Source organism: Sebastes umbrosus, chromosome 23, assembly GCF_015220745.1.
Source record: "Sebastes umbrosus isolate fSebUmb1 chromosome 23, fSebUmb1.pri, whole genome shotgun sequence".
NCBI lineage: Eukaryota > Metazoa > Chordata > Actinopteri > Perciformes > Sebastidae > Sebastes > Sebastes umbrosus.
Genome location: NC_051291.1, coordinates 4,762,601 through 4,778,598, shown reverse-complemented (window position 1 = coordinate 4,778,598; position 15,998 = coordinate 4,762,601). Strand labels below are relative to the sequence as shown.

The window sequence follows — 15,998 nt, the reverse complement described above, 5'->3', positions numbered from 1 at the left end:
CTTTCACTGTCTGTGAACCGTACGCGGCTCGCGTTAAAAATAGGCGAGACTTCAAATCTCTTGAAGAGACGCAGCTGAGACGCGCAAAATAAACAACAACAGGTAACGCAGCCGCCACGCGCTCCTGACGTTCCCAGTGTGGCCGAGGCTTGAGTTGCACGACCATATGACCCCTGCTGTGATTGGTTAGCTTACCAGTGTGGTGAAAATAAACTTGTGTCTTTGTGTTTTTTGTGTAGTGGAAAGATCAAGAGTGTGTCTGACCGCTTCAGAGACAAACGCCACAGGGTACATCAACGCCTCCTACGTCATGGTAAGACAACTGGGAATTAAGCTGTTACCGTATTAAAGAGTGAAGTAAAAATGTTTGTTAAAACGCCTTTGCTGTTTTTATTTTGTGCGCTGTGAAACCGAACCAGACCAAATAGAAAACAAACCAAAAGTATCAATTTAACTGTGCTTCGGACCAGCCAAACGTTGCTCTGGCTTGTGAAAGTGCCCTTCGACGTCAACAAAACATGTTCTTGTAGTTTGATGCTGTCGGTGTCTTCACAGGGACATCACCACAGTAAGGAGTTCATAGTGAGCCAGACTCCTCTGAGCAGCACGGTGGCAGATTTCTGGAGGCTGATCTGGGAGCACAACACACACACTGTTGTCCGCCTGCCAGACACACACTGTCAGGTACAACACACACACACACACACACACACACAAACACACACACACAGACACACATACTCTGTACAGTACTTATACAATGACTATATGTAAACACACTCTTACATGTTTTCCTGTTTATGTCAGAGTGAAGACGTTTACTGGCCGAGTAAAGACCAGCCAATGAGCTTCGAGGGTTTCACTGTGTCATACTTGGGGGAGGAGCACGTGTGTCTGTCGAATGACGAGAGACTTCTGGTGCAGGACTTCACAGTGGACTCTCCACAGGTAACACAGTACACTGGGTTTTACAGTATATATACATTTAAAGGCAAGCATTTGAGCTACTTGTGCCGTCACATATCTCACTCCCTCCTTTCTGTTTTTCCTAGAATGTGTTGGAGGTGCGTCAGTACAGCGCCGCCTGCTGGCCCAACCCAGACAGTCCCATCAGGAACAGTTTTGATCTGGTCAGCGCAGTCAGAGAGCACAGCAGACAATCAGGCAGACCCACGATCATACATGATCCGTGAGTACGACACAGACAGATTTAACCCTTACAGAGAAAGTGTCGGATGAATGAGTGATCCTATATGTGTGTGTGTGTGTGTGTGTGTGTGTTTAGGTTGGGAGGTGCTACATCGGGGCTGTTCTGTGCCCTCACTGCCCTGTCCAGCCAGCTAGAGGAGGAGGGAGCGGTAGACGTTTACCAGGTGGCACGGATGACCAACCTCATGAGGCCTGGGGTTTTTAATGATGTAGTAAGTACACACTGTAGACTGTATATAAAGATGGACAACACACACAAAATACTGTTAATGCTCCAGTTTCTCTCTGTCACCACTTTATGAACCTTAAAATGACAATAAGGTGAGCAACTTTAACTAACCGGTAAGAGGTATTTTTATAATAGAAGATGGTTCAGCCTTGAGTCTGTGTTTTGCCCTCACAGGAGCAGTACCAGTATCTGTACCGAGCCGTGCTGAGTCTGGTGAGCAGCCAGGAAGACCAGAGAGCCCTGCAGAGTCCAGAAACCAACGGATCCGTAACGATGGGACGGACTAACATCGCCGAGAGCCTGGAGTCACTCATGTAGACACACACACATAACACACAGAAAATGCATCATACAAGCACACATTCACACAGCGGTATAGACCGGTGATGTGGTGACGGAGGTTTGGCCTGACATGAGATGGGAGGATGATCATTCTGTGTCTGTGGTTCATACTGTAGCTGAGTCCGCTGAGCGTGTGGCAGGTCTAGACAGGTCATTAAAGTGATAACCTTTACTTATCGTACTGTTAGTGTTCACATGCGCCGCAGACTGAGCTACAGAATCTACACAGACACACGGAGCTCATTACTGATGTTTACCCTCACGTCAGATAAAGTGACCAACTGGCCGTTATGTGACTCATCCTTTTAAAAGAGAAAAGGTACCACTTTCTAATAATTCACAGTCTATAAAGGATTTAAATTGTAACTACATTCTTGATGGCTTATTCGAAAGTGAATGATGAGCATTTATTAATGAATTATCAAGATTTGTAACTGCATTTTTACTGAGTAGAAAGGACAAAACACCAGCCCCAACCCAGTAACCGATTTATTTATACATTCATATTTATACAGTTACAATTCAGACATCCATTATAGCATGTCCATTATTAGAAAGTGGTACCAAAAACAGCTTTTACTGCCTTTTCAACAAGAACCAACAAACTTTTCCAGCTGTTGCTGGTCAGCATGAAGCTGCCGAGCTCCGACACGTTTAATTAAAAACTAAATGAATTTGGAATAAAGCACACAAAAAAAACATCAAAAGAAAATTTCGACCTTAGTTCGTTAATTTGGAAATTATTTTTTCTTAATGATAAAAGGATGAAAGTAGCTTTTTAATTCCAATAACGCACCGACCTTAAATTCTGTCTATTTTCATCTTTTATTTCTCTGAATAGAGATCTCTTCTCGTCCTCTTTTTTCATCACTTCGTCTTATAAAAGACAGAAATAATGTATGAATAGAAAGTGAATTTGGCAAAACAAAAATACAAATAAATACAAATTAAATACAAATAGAACAACAAGATGACTTTGATGTTAAAAAAGGGAAATGATGCAGGAACATTCTCCATATTTTATGCACCGCACATTAACCAGCAGTTTTTGGGGCTCAAACTACCACGTATGTATCCTTATACAGAGAAATATTTTGAATAACCAAAATCTCTTAAGGCCTCACTAGTGACATTAAACTGACTGCTGGTATTTCTCTGTTCATGTGTCGACGCCACTGGCTCCATGGTCTCTGGTACCCCGTGCCTTTTGTAATTCATGTTTATCGTACTTTAAACCTGTTTTGATACAACTGTGTGACTAATATGCCAAAATAATGATCTGTGATTTTTTTTCTATTTTCTTAAAGTCTTGTTGCGCTCGTTACTTTCATATGTAAAAGAGGAGATAAAACGTTATCGGATGTTTTGTAAAAGATGCAATCTGGGATTTAAAGTGATATTCCAAACAAGATCTATCCTATGGTTGTCAAACACAAAGGTCCCTATAAGCCTGACAGGTGGCTGTAAAAAAAATGCAGTTTGAATTTATGTGTGTTAATTACGTCGGCATATTAGGGCCATTGTAGTTAAAAAAATAATAATAATTAAGGAGCCGGAAACTCAGAATTTACGAGATTAAAGTCGTAATTTTATGAGAAAAAAACATGGATATTCTCTGAGATTAAAGTGGTAAATTTATGAGACAAAAAATCACAAATTTACAAGAAAAAAACTTTAATATTCTCTGATATTATAAAGTCACAAATTTCCGAGGAAAAAAACTCGGAATACAGAAGAAAACAATTTCTTTTTTCTTGTACATTTACCACTTTAATCTCGGAGAATATATGTTTTTTATCTCCTAAATTTACCACTTTAATCTAGGAGAATATCCTATTTTTTTCTCGTAAATTTAAGACTTTATTCTCAGAGAATTTCCGTGTTTTTTTTCTCGTAAAATTACCACTTTAATCTAGGATAATATCAAAAAAAATGTCTGTAAATATACCACTTTAATCTCAGACAATATCCGTATTTTTGTTCTCATAAATGTACGACTTTAATTTCAGATAATATCTGTGTTAAATTTATGACTTTAATCTCGGAAATTCTCGGCTCCGTAATATATATATATATTTTTGTTTTAACCTACAGTGGCCCTAAAGTAATACGCCGTTGTAGTGAACAATAGATTCCGATGGGAACCAGTTTTTTCATAATGAGGCAGAAAATCTCCAAACCTCTCTAATCACTCCTGCAACAGAATAATCAATCATTATAATCAGCTATGATAAAATCAGTTCATCACTCAGCTGAGACAGTTCAGTCATATTGTTGCAAACATTTAGTGTTTTTATACGAGACAAATCAGTGGAAAGAAAGACAAACAAGTGTATTTACTGATATTCTGCATCCCTGTGCCACTAGCTACGACTGTTTCCATTTTTGAGGGAGTCCAAATGTTTCCGCTTTCAATGTTGCGGCTTCTATCTGTGCCCATTTTGCATCCACTCCATTTGTTTCGCTCATCTGGGGATGCAAAATGGCACATAGAGGCTACAGCAACTGAGCCAGACAGTGATTCAACTGTAATGTGTCTGAACTCTTTCTGTGTAAATATCCCTGAATACATCAAAAGGCCAAATTCCTGTATGTTTATACTGTACCTCTATATATATTTTCTATTTTACTATATAAAAAAAGGATTTTCTAGTCATTTACACATATACAGAATAACTGAGTGGATTCTATTTGATAATTTTAGCCTGGAAATATTGATCATGTTTATAGTTTTAATGGAATGTTATGTCTTTTTATCTTTATGATTACAGTAGCAGCTTAATGTCGATACCTTTATATCCAGCCATAAACCTGGTGCAGTATGTATATAGCAACAAGATTTATTTCCAACCTTGTTTATGATTTTTTCTTTTTCCTGGAGGGGGAAAAAACAATAAAATGTTCTTGTTTAGACCCAAACTTATCCCTTTTGTTTTCTTAAATCGTCCCCAAACACATAAAGACGGAACAAATTTAGATTCATCATGCTTTTATTCATATTATAATACATTGTATTGCATTGTCTCCCCTGATCAACCTGTACATGACATGATATTAACAGAAAGTTATATAATCAATGCACAACCATGAGAGGTTAACAAGTCAAAACCAAAAAATATATATTTCTATATAATCATTAATATTCATCAGGACACATTATACCGTGGCAGTCACATAAGATAAAGTGTATATAGTGCATTTAGAATATAAACCTCGTTACGCAGTTTGTTTTTTTACTATTTCTGTAAAAACGTCAAGCAGTTTAACGCCAAGCAGATCTCCATCCTGCCTTCACACTCGGCTTCACTTTCACGTGATGTTGCTAAAGCCTCGCACATCTGGGTTCCCACATTCCTGTCGCATCAATAAGCAAACATTTCTCTAGACCAGTGGTTCCCAACGTCTTTGTAGCCGCACTGAAAATGTTGTTTTTGAAAGGCTAAACGCCAACAAATATGGATTGAAGCTGAAGATTCTGTTAAGATAAAAGCTTGTTGTGAATTTTCGGATATTATTTTTACATCTCTTTTCAGCAAAATTTTTTGGACTTTTCAACGCTCTCTGGAGTTATTGGAAATGTTTGGATCACACAAGTCCTACGCAGCGATCACTGGAATCCAGGTTGGGAACCACTGATCTAGACCTCCATCATCTGAGCCAAAGGTGCTTCTATAAGAGACGGTACATGTTAACATGTTCAAGTCTGATTAAAAACACAACACCTCATATTTTTTTCAGATTTCTGATATTATCAAATTGCTAGTTTACTTGCTTTATTTATTTAATCGCTAGTTTTGTTTGCAACAACTGTTGATCTGTGACCATATCAACTTTTTTTGTCCCTCATCTTTTATCTCATCTGGATATTCCCATCCTATCTGTCACAAAATGTTTTGAGTTTTTTCAGTGACCTGCTTGACTTATAATCGTGTCCTATTTTTGGCATAAAGTAAATCCATCAAAACTCATCGGGGAAGATAAACCTCAAGCAACAAACATGTTTTTTTCTTGTTTTTCCTGTCTATGATTTTATCAGGGAACACAAAAAAAACATTTGTTAAAGCCAGTCTTTCTCTGGAAACCTCTTGACTGAAGCTCAACTGTGTTATATAGAGTATATATACGTATATATACTGTATCTATTATACACACGTACACTGTTACTTTGATAAACGCAGCTAAGAAATCTTATTATGGCACATAGAGATGTTAGAATGTAGATGATGGCTGACAAATCCAAATCAAGTCTGTGTCATTCTGACGCCTCTGCTATGATGACAATTTTCTATAACATACCCACGTGATTTTATATCTTTTGTGACAATACGTATTAATTACCGTAAATTCTCAAATAAAAGCCATAAAACGGGGAAAAAAATGCTATGGCTTGCTAGTACAACACTACAATGGAGAATTCAGCTTAATAAAAAACACTGCATTAATTCCATCAGGACGATGTATTTTTCGTTCTACTTTCTCCAGCAACTGTCGGTGAAACTGAACACTAACACTTTCCTTTTTCAAAATAAAAGCCTTCCAGAGAAGTGAAGGCATTCTGCCCTCTGAACTGCTGGACATTTTTTTATGTTTAGAAAACAGGAGTTATATATGGTTATAAATTGGATTAGTTAGACATAACTAATAAAGGCCTGATTCGCTCCGAGTTCTCAAAGATCACTGTTTCGTTGTCTTTGGCGGCACCTACGGAGATAAGCGGTAACTGCAGGTCTGTTTTTGGATCTCACCTCCCAGAGGTTGTGACTTCAATTTTTGACTGTTTGTCTTTTTTTTTGGATTCGCGCTCGTTTTTGAAGTTTCATCGTCTGTAGTTATCAGTCTTTTCTTTGTTTGTTCAGCCATAGTTACTCGCAACGCTAGCAGAGGCCGGAAAAAAAAATGTACACCGCTTCAGACACAAGCATAGACTGTATATATAAGAAGTGGACGTTGTCACCGTGACATCACCCATCGGTTTGTGGACTGCCGTTTTGAAGCCTCGAGTTTGGCGTTTTTGGCTGTCACCATCTGTTTTTTTTTGCAACCAGAAGTGACACGAGAGGGTGGAGCTAAATACAACTGAACGCTCTATGAGACATTTTTAGGCGACGGAAATGTTAAATGAACTTTCATGAACTGAAAACACACTGTGAAAGGGTTCAAGTGAGAAGTAGGCTCATTTTCTTATAGACTTCTATACAATCTGACTTCTTTTTGCAACCAGAGGAGTCGCCCCCTGCTGGCTGTTAGAAAGAACGCAAGTTTAAGGCACTTCAGCATTGGCTTCACTTTTCAGACCCAGAGGTTGCCCACAAGTGAGATGAAGAGCGAGTCTGTTGCGTTAGCTCCGCCTACCCTCTCTGGCGGACCAACCGCTGCTGGGTGATGGGAAACTCGTCACTAACTGCGCGCCGCTTGTGAATCTTCAAAATGATATTATTATTATATTTCTTTAAACTCTAGGGTCATTATTTGAGAATTTACGGTGTACACTTGTTCAATAACTAAATATTACATGATAAATGACACAAAAGCAAAGTTAAAATATGAAGTCTTGTGCAATACACTTGAGTGCAGATGCAAGTAATACAGGCAAGAAAATACTTAAAATATTTCTTTGTATATAATATATAATTTTTTGGAAATATAGCTACATTGTCTACTTTACCTAAAATGCTACAGCACCACAACTTCCACCTGTTTCAAGCACATGATGAGAAACTGGAAATGACCAGAATCTCTATTTTTTTTTATTATTATTATTATTATTGTCACATTCACACACATATTGTAAAATCGTGGAGATGAACTCCAGTCATGAATAACCCAGTTGACCTGTTTTGTAATTTCGTCAGGAGGGAGACGCTACGGTGCTCTGTAGCATTAAAATGTAAGGTTTTTTATAACTTGTTATAATTAATTTAATAATTGATACCACTTTAAAATGTTACATTTAGCACTTTTTTTAAAAAGCAAGAGAAAGGGAGGTGACGTTTTGTTGAGAAGAGCTCAAAATGTCTACAAAAAACAGACGATCTTTTGTTTTGTTTTAAAGATTTGTGAGAATCTTTTCATTATGGGAGATCAAGGCAAGTCTGTTGTTAATAAAAATATGATTTCAAAGCGTTGTATTAGGTTACGCATAGCTCTCTTTTGTCACCTCTGAATATGTGTGTGTGTGAGTGTGTGTGTTTACTCTCTTCTTGTCTGCGGCCTTAATTTCCCTGACAGCCCTGTTGGACAGAGAGGAGAAGTTAGACAGCAGTATAAAGCACTGGGTTAAGCAGTGTGTGTGTGTGTGTGTGTGTGTGTGTGTGTGTGTGTGCGTGTGCGTCCTTACAGAGTTGGTTCTCTTGCGTTTCCAGCAGTCTGGGTTGAGTCTCTTCTGTTCGTCTGCGAGGGCTTTGGCCTGCACGGTGAACGTCCGCCGCTCCTCGGTCCGCATTTTCTTCCACTGCTCCCCGAGGAGGACGCTGATCGCTCTGAAACACACGCACACATACACATTACCTTACAAGAAACACACCGCGGCTTCACGGCACACGTGCAGACAAGGTTGCACACCTACCTGTTGTCTTTGCCTGGGAACATCTGTGTGTACTCCACCCTGTACTTCTTGGCAAACAGCATAAAGGCATTCATTGGCCGCTTGCACTTAGTGGGCGTGGCGTTGTTACTTGCTGCTGCGCTGGCTTGCTGGCTTTTGGTTGGCTTTTGACGAGGAGAGTGGGAGCGACCGGCGCTGTTGGTGTCTGCAGGTTTTAAACAGATCCACAATTGACAGTTTCTTTTATGAAATGCATCCTTGCTTAAGTGTTTTCGTACAGTGTATATTTATGTATTTTGCAAACTGAACAATGCCTGTTCTGAATGTTTCTGCTTATTCACACAGTGGAGTATCTTCAAATGCATGGAGGACGGAACCTTTATTTAATCACTCATCATTTTCCCTTTTATTTATTTATGTATATTTTTTGTAATTTTTTTATTAATTTATTTTTGCATTTATTTTTTATTCATGTATTTATTATTTATTTGTTTATGCATTTATTTTTAATTTATTTTTAAATGTATGTATTTATACATGCATGCAAAAATAAATAAATAAAACATAAATGCAAAAATAAATGTATTTAAAAATTAATAAAATAAATACATAAATAAATGTTTCATTTTCCCTTTAATTTATTTATTTATTTTTACTTATTTTTAAATGAATTTATTTATTTTTGCATTTATTTATTTTTGGCATGTGTGCATAAATAAATGGATAAATGCATGAATACATAAATACATAAATACATAAATAAATAAATAAATAAATAAATAAATAAATATAAAATGAATGCAAAAATAAATAAATTTAAAAGTTCATAAAAAAAAGTTGCTGCATTTAATGACATATTTGTTTATTTATGGAGTCATTTATTTATTTATTTTTGACTTTGGCAGATTCCATCCTCCATATAAATGTAGGAAACTTGAAGTACAGTACCTTGTAATGCGTCTCTGTCTGGAGAAACAGCTCCACCGCTGGACTGGGAGGCACGCCGCCGTCTGGCCATACTGCTCAACACGTAAACCGCAGAGGAGTCCAGCGGAGTGAAATCGTAACTGAGGAAGACGCATACATAAAAACAGGTGTTTCACACACACTGACATCATTTTGCTGCTTTATGTTTAGAACAGGTGCCTCTTTTACCTCTTGAATGTGTCAAAGACCAACGAGTCGTCGGTGTGTTTGGCGTCTCTGTGTCCTGGAGGAAGGCACACGTCCCCCACCTCCATTTCATAGCAAGGTATACCATAACGCACCACTGTCAAGCTCGGGTGAAATGACGACCACCCTGACAGAAAAAAAGACAGACTGTAAAAACTCCATTTTTTTTTTAACAATTCCAGTGTTTTCTCATCATCACTCCTACCTTTGTTTTTGACGTAAAAGGGGTGATCAAGTTGGCACCGGGCGGTCACGGGGACACGTCCAAATGCCCCGGGGTCAAAGGTCAGCTGTAGGACAGTCTGACCAGACAACACAGTCTCTGAATGCTCCACCAGCTGCAGACCCTCAGAGCCATAACTCTGCAAAAGAGCAAGCAGTGCTTTTCTCATTACGTACATGAACTGAACTATCGCTTTAAGAGAGATCTAGAAATTCAGACCCACTATACGCATTAAGATGGAAACCAAATCAAGAAGTACACCGTGAACTCTTTTAAGTACAGCCACAAGCGTCTTGCATAATGTACCTTCAGAGACCTGGATCGTTCCTCGTCCAGGTCCTCGACGTCTTGCCACTTCGCATTAAGGCTGCTCTGGAAACGCAGATGAGTGCCTGATGACAGAGAATAGCTGCTCTGTGATATAAACGATAGCCTCGAATTTACATTTATGTCTTCCCAGCGGAGAAAACATTTTTTATGACCTTGTGTGAATTGGCGGCAAAAGTATGTGTGTCTACCTTTGAGAAAGCAGTGCCAGGCGGTGGGTGGACAGGAGAAGCTCCAGCCCATGTCTTCATCATCAGACAGAGAGGATCTGGTTGACACCGCAGAACCACATTCACTGCTCTTCTGTGGAAACATGAAGAGGAAGAAATGTCAGACACAACTTGGGAATAAACAGCTGCAAAAGAGCCAAAAGCTGTGGGTTTGTACAAACTACTACAGCAGCTCCGTATTGACCTGCACACACACACACAGCTTTCTGTGGCACATGGCTGGAGGTGAGTCAGTTTTAGTAAGTAAAACATCATTTTGATTTGTTCTTCAGATATCGTGTTAGTGACAGTGAGTGATGATGAAGTAAAGACAGGGAGCAAGTAAACACAAGCCCTACCCTGGTGCGTCGGCGCTCCCTGCCGTGACCTCTGGGGGACGACCGGCTGCTGCTGCTGTTGCTGGGGAGAGGGGGAGGAGGCCGAGCGTAGGAATGTAGATTGCTGCTGGTGCTGGAGAGGCAGGCCGGAGAGGAGCTGAAAATGACACAGACTAGTGAGTGGAATGGAGACTGTGAGTGCGTGACACCCACAGCGACACAGAGAATGCCCTGACTTGTAGTAAGTTATGTCGAACAGAGAGTGACACAAGACAGTTTGTAGGGCTGTGGGCCAGATTCAGAAGAAGTGGCGTTCCTGTAATATTGAAACTGAAAACTTCAGAGCAAGGTTGGAGAGGTCATTTCCTCAATATTGTCTCTGGGACTTTTTAATAATCTGAGGAATAGTTTACATATTGTAAATAGTCAAAAAAAAAATAAAAAATAATATTTTAGGCCAAAAATATTAAGTGGATAGTTTAGGTGTTTTGTTCCAAACAATCCCTTTAATTACAATAAAGGTGTTTGTTTAGATCTGTAACATGGTTGGGGATATTCATACTTGTCCTCAATAACATTCATGTTTTACTACAAAGCACAGCTACCTGCTGTTAGGAGACTCTTGCAGCAATGGGCTCTGAGGTCCGGTGGCGATGTGAGCCAGCTGCGTCAGCCAGTGTGTGTCAGGAGGATGTGTGTGCGCATGTCGCTCCTGGTGCGACACACCCATGTCCACCTGGAAGATGGGTGGCGCTGTCTGCTCCATCTCTTCCTGAACCTCCTGCAGGTCCGGGAGGTCGTCTAGGAGGAGAAAACAAACTTGAAGCTATTCATCCATGTGCTGTGTTAAACCCGACGCATGCTTGTGTCTTATGTACCGTATTCCATGTAACTGTCGCTAGTAGGGAAGCCAGGTGAGGAGGGGAGGCGTTCCTCACAGCGAAGCAGATCATGTGATTGGTCTCCATCTGCATCCATCATCACTCCTGAAGGTAAGACCACACAAACAACAGTGTCAGAGCACATTTGACTAGTTTTACAGGATGTATTTGTTGATTAAATTTCACAGCATAATTTGTTCATAGATTAACGCAGCCTTTAGAATAACTATTATATAATATATAATATAAGATTTACATAGTGATCATAGTATCGTATGGGCAGTAATAGTAAAACACATTTGTGAATAGAATAATAAACATCTTTCTAAAACTCGGTGCAAACAAACAACTCAAAGATATTCAGTTTACAGTCATAGAGGAGTAAAGAAATCAGAAAATATTCACATTTAACAAGCTGGAATCAGAGAATTTTTTCTTAATAAATGACTCAATTAATATTTTATCAAAATAGTTGATGATTAATTTAATAGTTGACAACTAATGAGTTAAATGATTAATTGTTGCAGCTCTAGAGATTAGCCTGGCAGCTGGTTGGTAGTTATGTGGGACGATCAGCTTACTCAGCTGTATAATGTGTTTCTGTCGCTCTAAGAGGCTTTTCAAAGTTTGACATCATCGGGGTTGTTTCGGCCTGGGTTTGGGAGAAACTACACATTTTATTGGAATGCCTGAGTTAGTTACAAGCAGGAGGAGTATGTGGAGTTTGAAGGACACAGATGTTGGGAGGGTCTAACAAAAGATGCTATAAAGTAGTCCTGTAGGATCCAATTCTTTTAAATCTAGTACAGATGCAAGTTAATTCTGCAGTCCAGAGGCCTGTACTACGAAGCAAGTTCAACATACCCAGGGTATCTTCTCGTTATCTGGCTTCACTAACCCTAACAAACGAGAGCAAGCTAAGCGGTCCTACGAAGGTGGTTATCAACTCAGTAAATCAACCCAGAGTTTCTCTGTCTGGCTATGAGCGCGTTCACATGAACGGGGCGGTGTTTGTTTGCAGACAGACAGGAAGAGCAAAGTATATTAGACAAATACGAAGAAGTTAAACACTTAATCCAGACTAAAGTAACACAGTTGAAGCTGCCAAATGCAGGAAGGACAGTTATCAAAAGAAAAAACTACCGATGTGTGAATGCGTAAATTAACAAACTTATTAATTTAATGGAACACTCAAAAGTCAGATATAGTCGTTTTGAATTTCCCTCGGGATCAATACAGTTACTATCTATCTATCTATCTATCTATCTATCTATCTATCTATCTATCTATCTATCTATCTATCTAGATATAAGTAGCTTTAAGAAATGTAATGGATGTGAAACAGACTCAAGACCAAGTAAAAAAAAACAATATAGAAATATAATTCAAAACGGTAAACACCCCAGCACACAGCCAGCTGTCCTTCCTGCATTTGTCAGTTTAAACTGTGTTGTTTGTAGCCTGGGTTATGACTGTAACTTCTTCGTATTTGTGTAATGTCATATGATCCCCGCACCGAGCTCTTATTGGTCAGTAGGCGGTGCTTTTATAAGAGTTGATCTCTTATCTGGAACATAACCTGCTCCGGAGCAGGTTAGCTGTTCAGCATAAATTACCATAGCGATCTACCCCGGGGTAGAAGTGAACCACCTTCGTAGGACGGAAAACCCTGAAGGGTTAACAATGAAGTTACCTCGCTAACGGCAAATTCTGCTTCGTAGTACAGGCTTCTGGGCTGGCTTAAGGCATGGGTCATATAGGTGGTTGCCTAGGGCGCCACCTTCTGAGGGGCGCTGATCGCCCTCTAAAAAACAATAATACAAAAAAAATGCCGGTGAGCGCCCTTCCATGTTTTTGGCATTGAGGTAATATAAGGACAAATAAATAAATACACTTTTCATCCTTGTAACTCTCATTGTAGTGAAACTGTCTAAACACTTTTAAGCCAAAATCACCAAATCAGAATTTCACCTAGTGCACCTAAAGGTGCTAGAGTCGGCCCTGCTGCAGTCCACTGACCGCTCTGTGGTTACCTGTGTGTTCACCCTCAGGCTCAGAATGATGTTTGGGGTCACTGGACAGCACAGCCGGGGTCACCACCTCCCAAACCATGATGTCTACAGGCACTGAAACACAAACACAAACATACAATATCTGTTTACTCTATAGCCAACACGTCTCACTTTATTAGCATGTTTTTTTTATGTAACTCGTTATTAAATTAAAGGATATAGGAAATATACTGTAGGTGGAAAATATAACATTACTGGCATCTGTGTCCGCATTATAGTCATAGACCAGACTACAGAAACATGATCCTCCAATGAGCTGTAATGTATAGGCTATAAATGGTTGAGATGACATAAGGAGACACGGGGTGACACAAGGTAACCCTGATCTGGTTATCTAATAATACACCCAGTTTAGACACAAGATAGATAGATAGATAGATAGTAACTGTATTGATGCAGAGGGAAATTCAAGTTTCCAGCATCACAGTTCCATAGTGCAACACATGTTAGTAAAAAGGCAGTAAAAAAGTTAGTAGTGCAAAGTACAAAAAAATATACCAGATATATAAAATAATAATAAATAATATAAAAATACAAGGAGATGAAGAAAACTGTTAAAACTGAATATAGTGCAGGGTAACAGCTGTGATACAAGACTATTCAAAAAGTGAATATAGTGCAGAAGAGACTGTTAAAAACTAGTATAGTGCAGGGTAACTCCATTAGCTTAGTCCATGAAAGTGCACTGTATGCATTATCATCTGTCCTGCAGACCGTTCTCCTTTTTCCCCCACTACCAGTGTTAAAGGTCTATAAATATGTTTTAACAGTTTTCTTCATCTCCTTGTATTTTTATATCTGGTATATTTTTTTGTACTTTGTACTTCTAACTTTGTTACTGCCTTTTTACTAACATGTTTTGCACTATGGAACTGTGATGCTGGAAACTTGAATTTTCCCTCGGGATCAATAATGTTACTATATATCTATCTATCTAGACCAGACTACAGAAACATGATCCTCCAATGAGCTGTAATGTATAGGCTGTAAATGGTTGAGGTGACATAAGGAGACAGGGTGACACAAGGTAACCCTGATCTGGTTACATAATAATACACCAAATTTAGACACATCCTCAAAGCACTATGTAGATGTATAGAATAGGCTAAATATTGCATTTCAAACATGTAAACATGATAAGAGCCTCTTATCTATTTCACAATATTCTGGTCATGTGACCTCCTCTTGTTTATAAACTTTGAGATCCTTCGCGCATGCGCAGTAGAAGCCCATTCATTCAACTGATGAGAAGAGGAGCGATAACACATTTAAGAGTTAAATAGTTCAAAATAAACACAAAAAACACGACATTAACCACCACAAATACACTCAACTACTGTTACACTACCGACTGGTACTAAATACTAACGATGTCAATGATTTTAAACGTGGATAAACTTCATTACACGAAGTTAAGTTTTGTTGTCACGAAACAAAAGTAGCTGTTGGACAAAACGACAAGTTAACGTCGACGAAAACGACCAAAATAAACGTTGTCAGCTCCACATTATTACTCGTGTGCAAAGTTTAAGTTAAAACCATTCAAATCGCGTCGTTTCTGGTCAAATTAGACGCTTTAAAAGCAGTAAATGAATTCAATGAACTTTCCTTAACTCACCAAAACAGTCGCCTTGTGAGAGGGAAAGGGGGCGGGTATAAACAACCTCTTCCCCAGCGCTCCTATTGGCCGGCCGAGCTGTCAATCAACAGCTTCTCGCGTCCTGATTGGTCAGTTCAGTGCAGTTCATTATCATGGCTACAACAATAAAACATTGGGTGGGTTACAATGATGAAAGATGGCTGAGCCATAAATACCACCCTCCTGTATAATGAGCTGTTTGTTTTTTTCTTTCTTTATTTTTGTATTTATTTATTTATTTGTTTATTTTTGTATTTATTTATTTATTTGTTTATTTGTTTATTTTTTTCTTTCTTTAATTTATTTTTCTCTCCATTTTGTTTTATCCATATTTAATTTTATTATATTTTGTTATGAGGAAAAGGAAGAAAAAAAATAAAAAAGGATATATATATATATATATATAAAGAGAAAATCCTCTTTCTTTCTGTTATTTTATGTAATGGTACTGGGTGCTGTCTATTCTGTGTTTGTTTTATTGTAAAAAATAAAAAATATATATATAAGATAAGATAAGATATTCCTTTATTAGTCCCACAGAGAGGACATTTTGCAACATTTTTAGTAATATATTTTATATAATATGTATGTTATATTTAGTATTATTTAATTATTTATTTATTTCATATTTATGTAATATTTTTGTAATATATTTTTTTTGCATATAAGTGCTGATGTGTAATGATAAGAACAGACTGTCAACATGAATAACAAAAAAATAAGGTTTGAAAACATGGAAACAAATCTAAATTTAGCAGACAAATAGCCCTTGGCACAATTATCGTATATCCAGTGCAACTAGTACAACAGGT

General features: G+C 38.4%; 2 protein-coding genes and 1 long non-coding RNA gene across 6 annotated transcripts in view; 1 reads left to right on the top strand and 2 right to left on the bottom strand.

Moving 5' to 3' along the window:
• The window catches only part of ptprz1b (protein tyrosine phosphatase receptor type Z1b), a 69,537-nt gene extending 67,067 nt beyond the window's left edge, over nucleotides 1–2,470 (top strand). For all 3 annotated transcript variants that reach the window (XM_037760116.1, XM_037760118.1, XM_037760117.1), the window contains 6 exons: nucleotides 240–313; nucleotides 556–684; nucleotides 808–948; nucleotides 1,053–1,189; nucleotides 1,286–1,421; nucleotides 1,613–2,470. In XM_037760116.1, the coding sequence (XP_037616044.1) occupies nucleotides 240–313; nucleotides 556–684; nucleotides 808–948; nucleotides 1,053–1,189; nucleotides 1,286–1,421; nucleotides 1,613–1,756 (761 nt within the window). In that variant the 3' untranslated portion in view covers nucleotides 1,757–2,470. The remainder of the gene's footprint in view (nucleotides 1–239; nucleotides 314–555; nucleotides 685–807; nucleotides 949–1,052; nucleotides 1,190–1,285; nucleotides 1,422–1,612) is intronic.
• Nucleotides 2,471–4,752: 2,282 nt separating this feature from the next.
• LOC119482532 lies at nucleotides 4,753–6,893 on the bottom strand. The gene is made up of 2 exons (XR_005205453.1): nucleotides 6,855–6,893; nucleotides 4,753–6,525 (listed from the first exon to the last, which is right to left on the bottom strand). It is a non-coding gene; the product is annotated as an uncharacterized LOC119482532 (long non-coding RNA).
• A 639-nt stretch (nucleotides 6,894–7,532) lies between these two features.
• Nucleotides 7,533–15,268, bottom strand: LOC119483184 (HMG box-containing protein 1-like). 2 transcript variants are annotated; one of them, XM_037761292.1, is made up of 13 exons: nucleotides 15,166–15,268; nucleotides 13,509–13,601; nucleotides 11,473–11,580; nucleotides 11,200–11,395; nucleotides 10,616–10,751; nucleotides 10,239–10,350; nucleotides 10,027–10,112; nucleotides 9,703–9,859; nucleotides 9,480–9,624; nucleotides 9,273–9,391; nucleotides 8,346–8,529; nucleotides 8,118–8,259; nucleotides 7,533–8,010 (listed from the first exon to the last, which is right to left on the bottom strand). In XM_037761292.1, exons 2-13 carry the CDS (start codon nucleotides 13,585–13,587, stop codon nucleotides 7,993–7,995), a joined length of 1,482 nt encoding a protein of 493 aa, XP_037617220.1. In that variant the 5' UTR covers nucleotides 13,588–13,601; nucleotides 15,166–15,268; the 3' UTR covers nucleotides 7,533–7,992. The 2 variants fall into 2 exon arrangements, with proteins under 2 accessions (XP_037617220.1, XP_037617219.1); XM_037761291.1 differs by lacking the exon at nucleotides 15,166–15,268 and adding an exon at nucleotides 13,743–13,857.
• Between the last annotated feature and the right edge of the window lie 730 nt (nucleotides 15,269–15,998).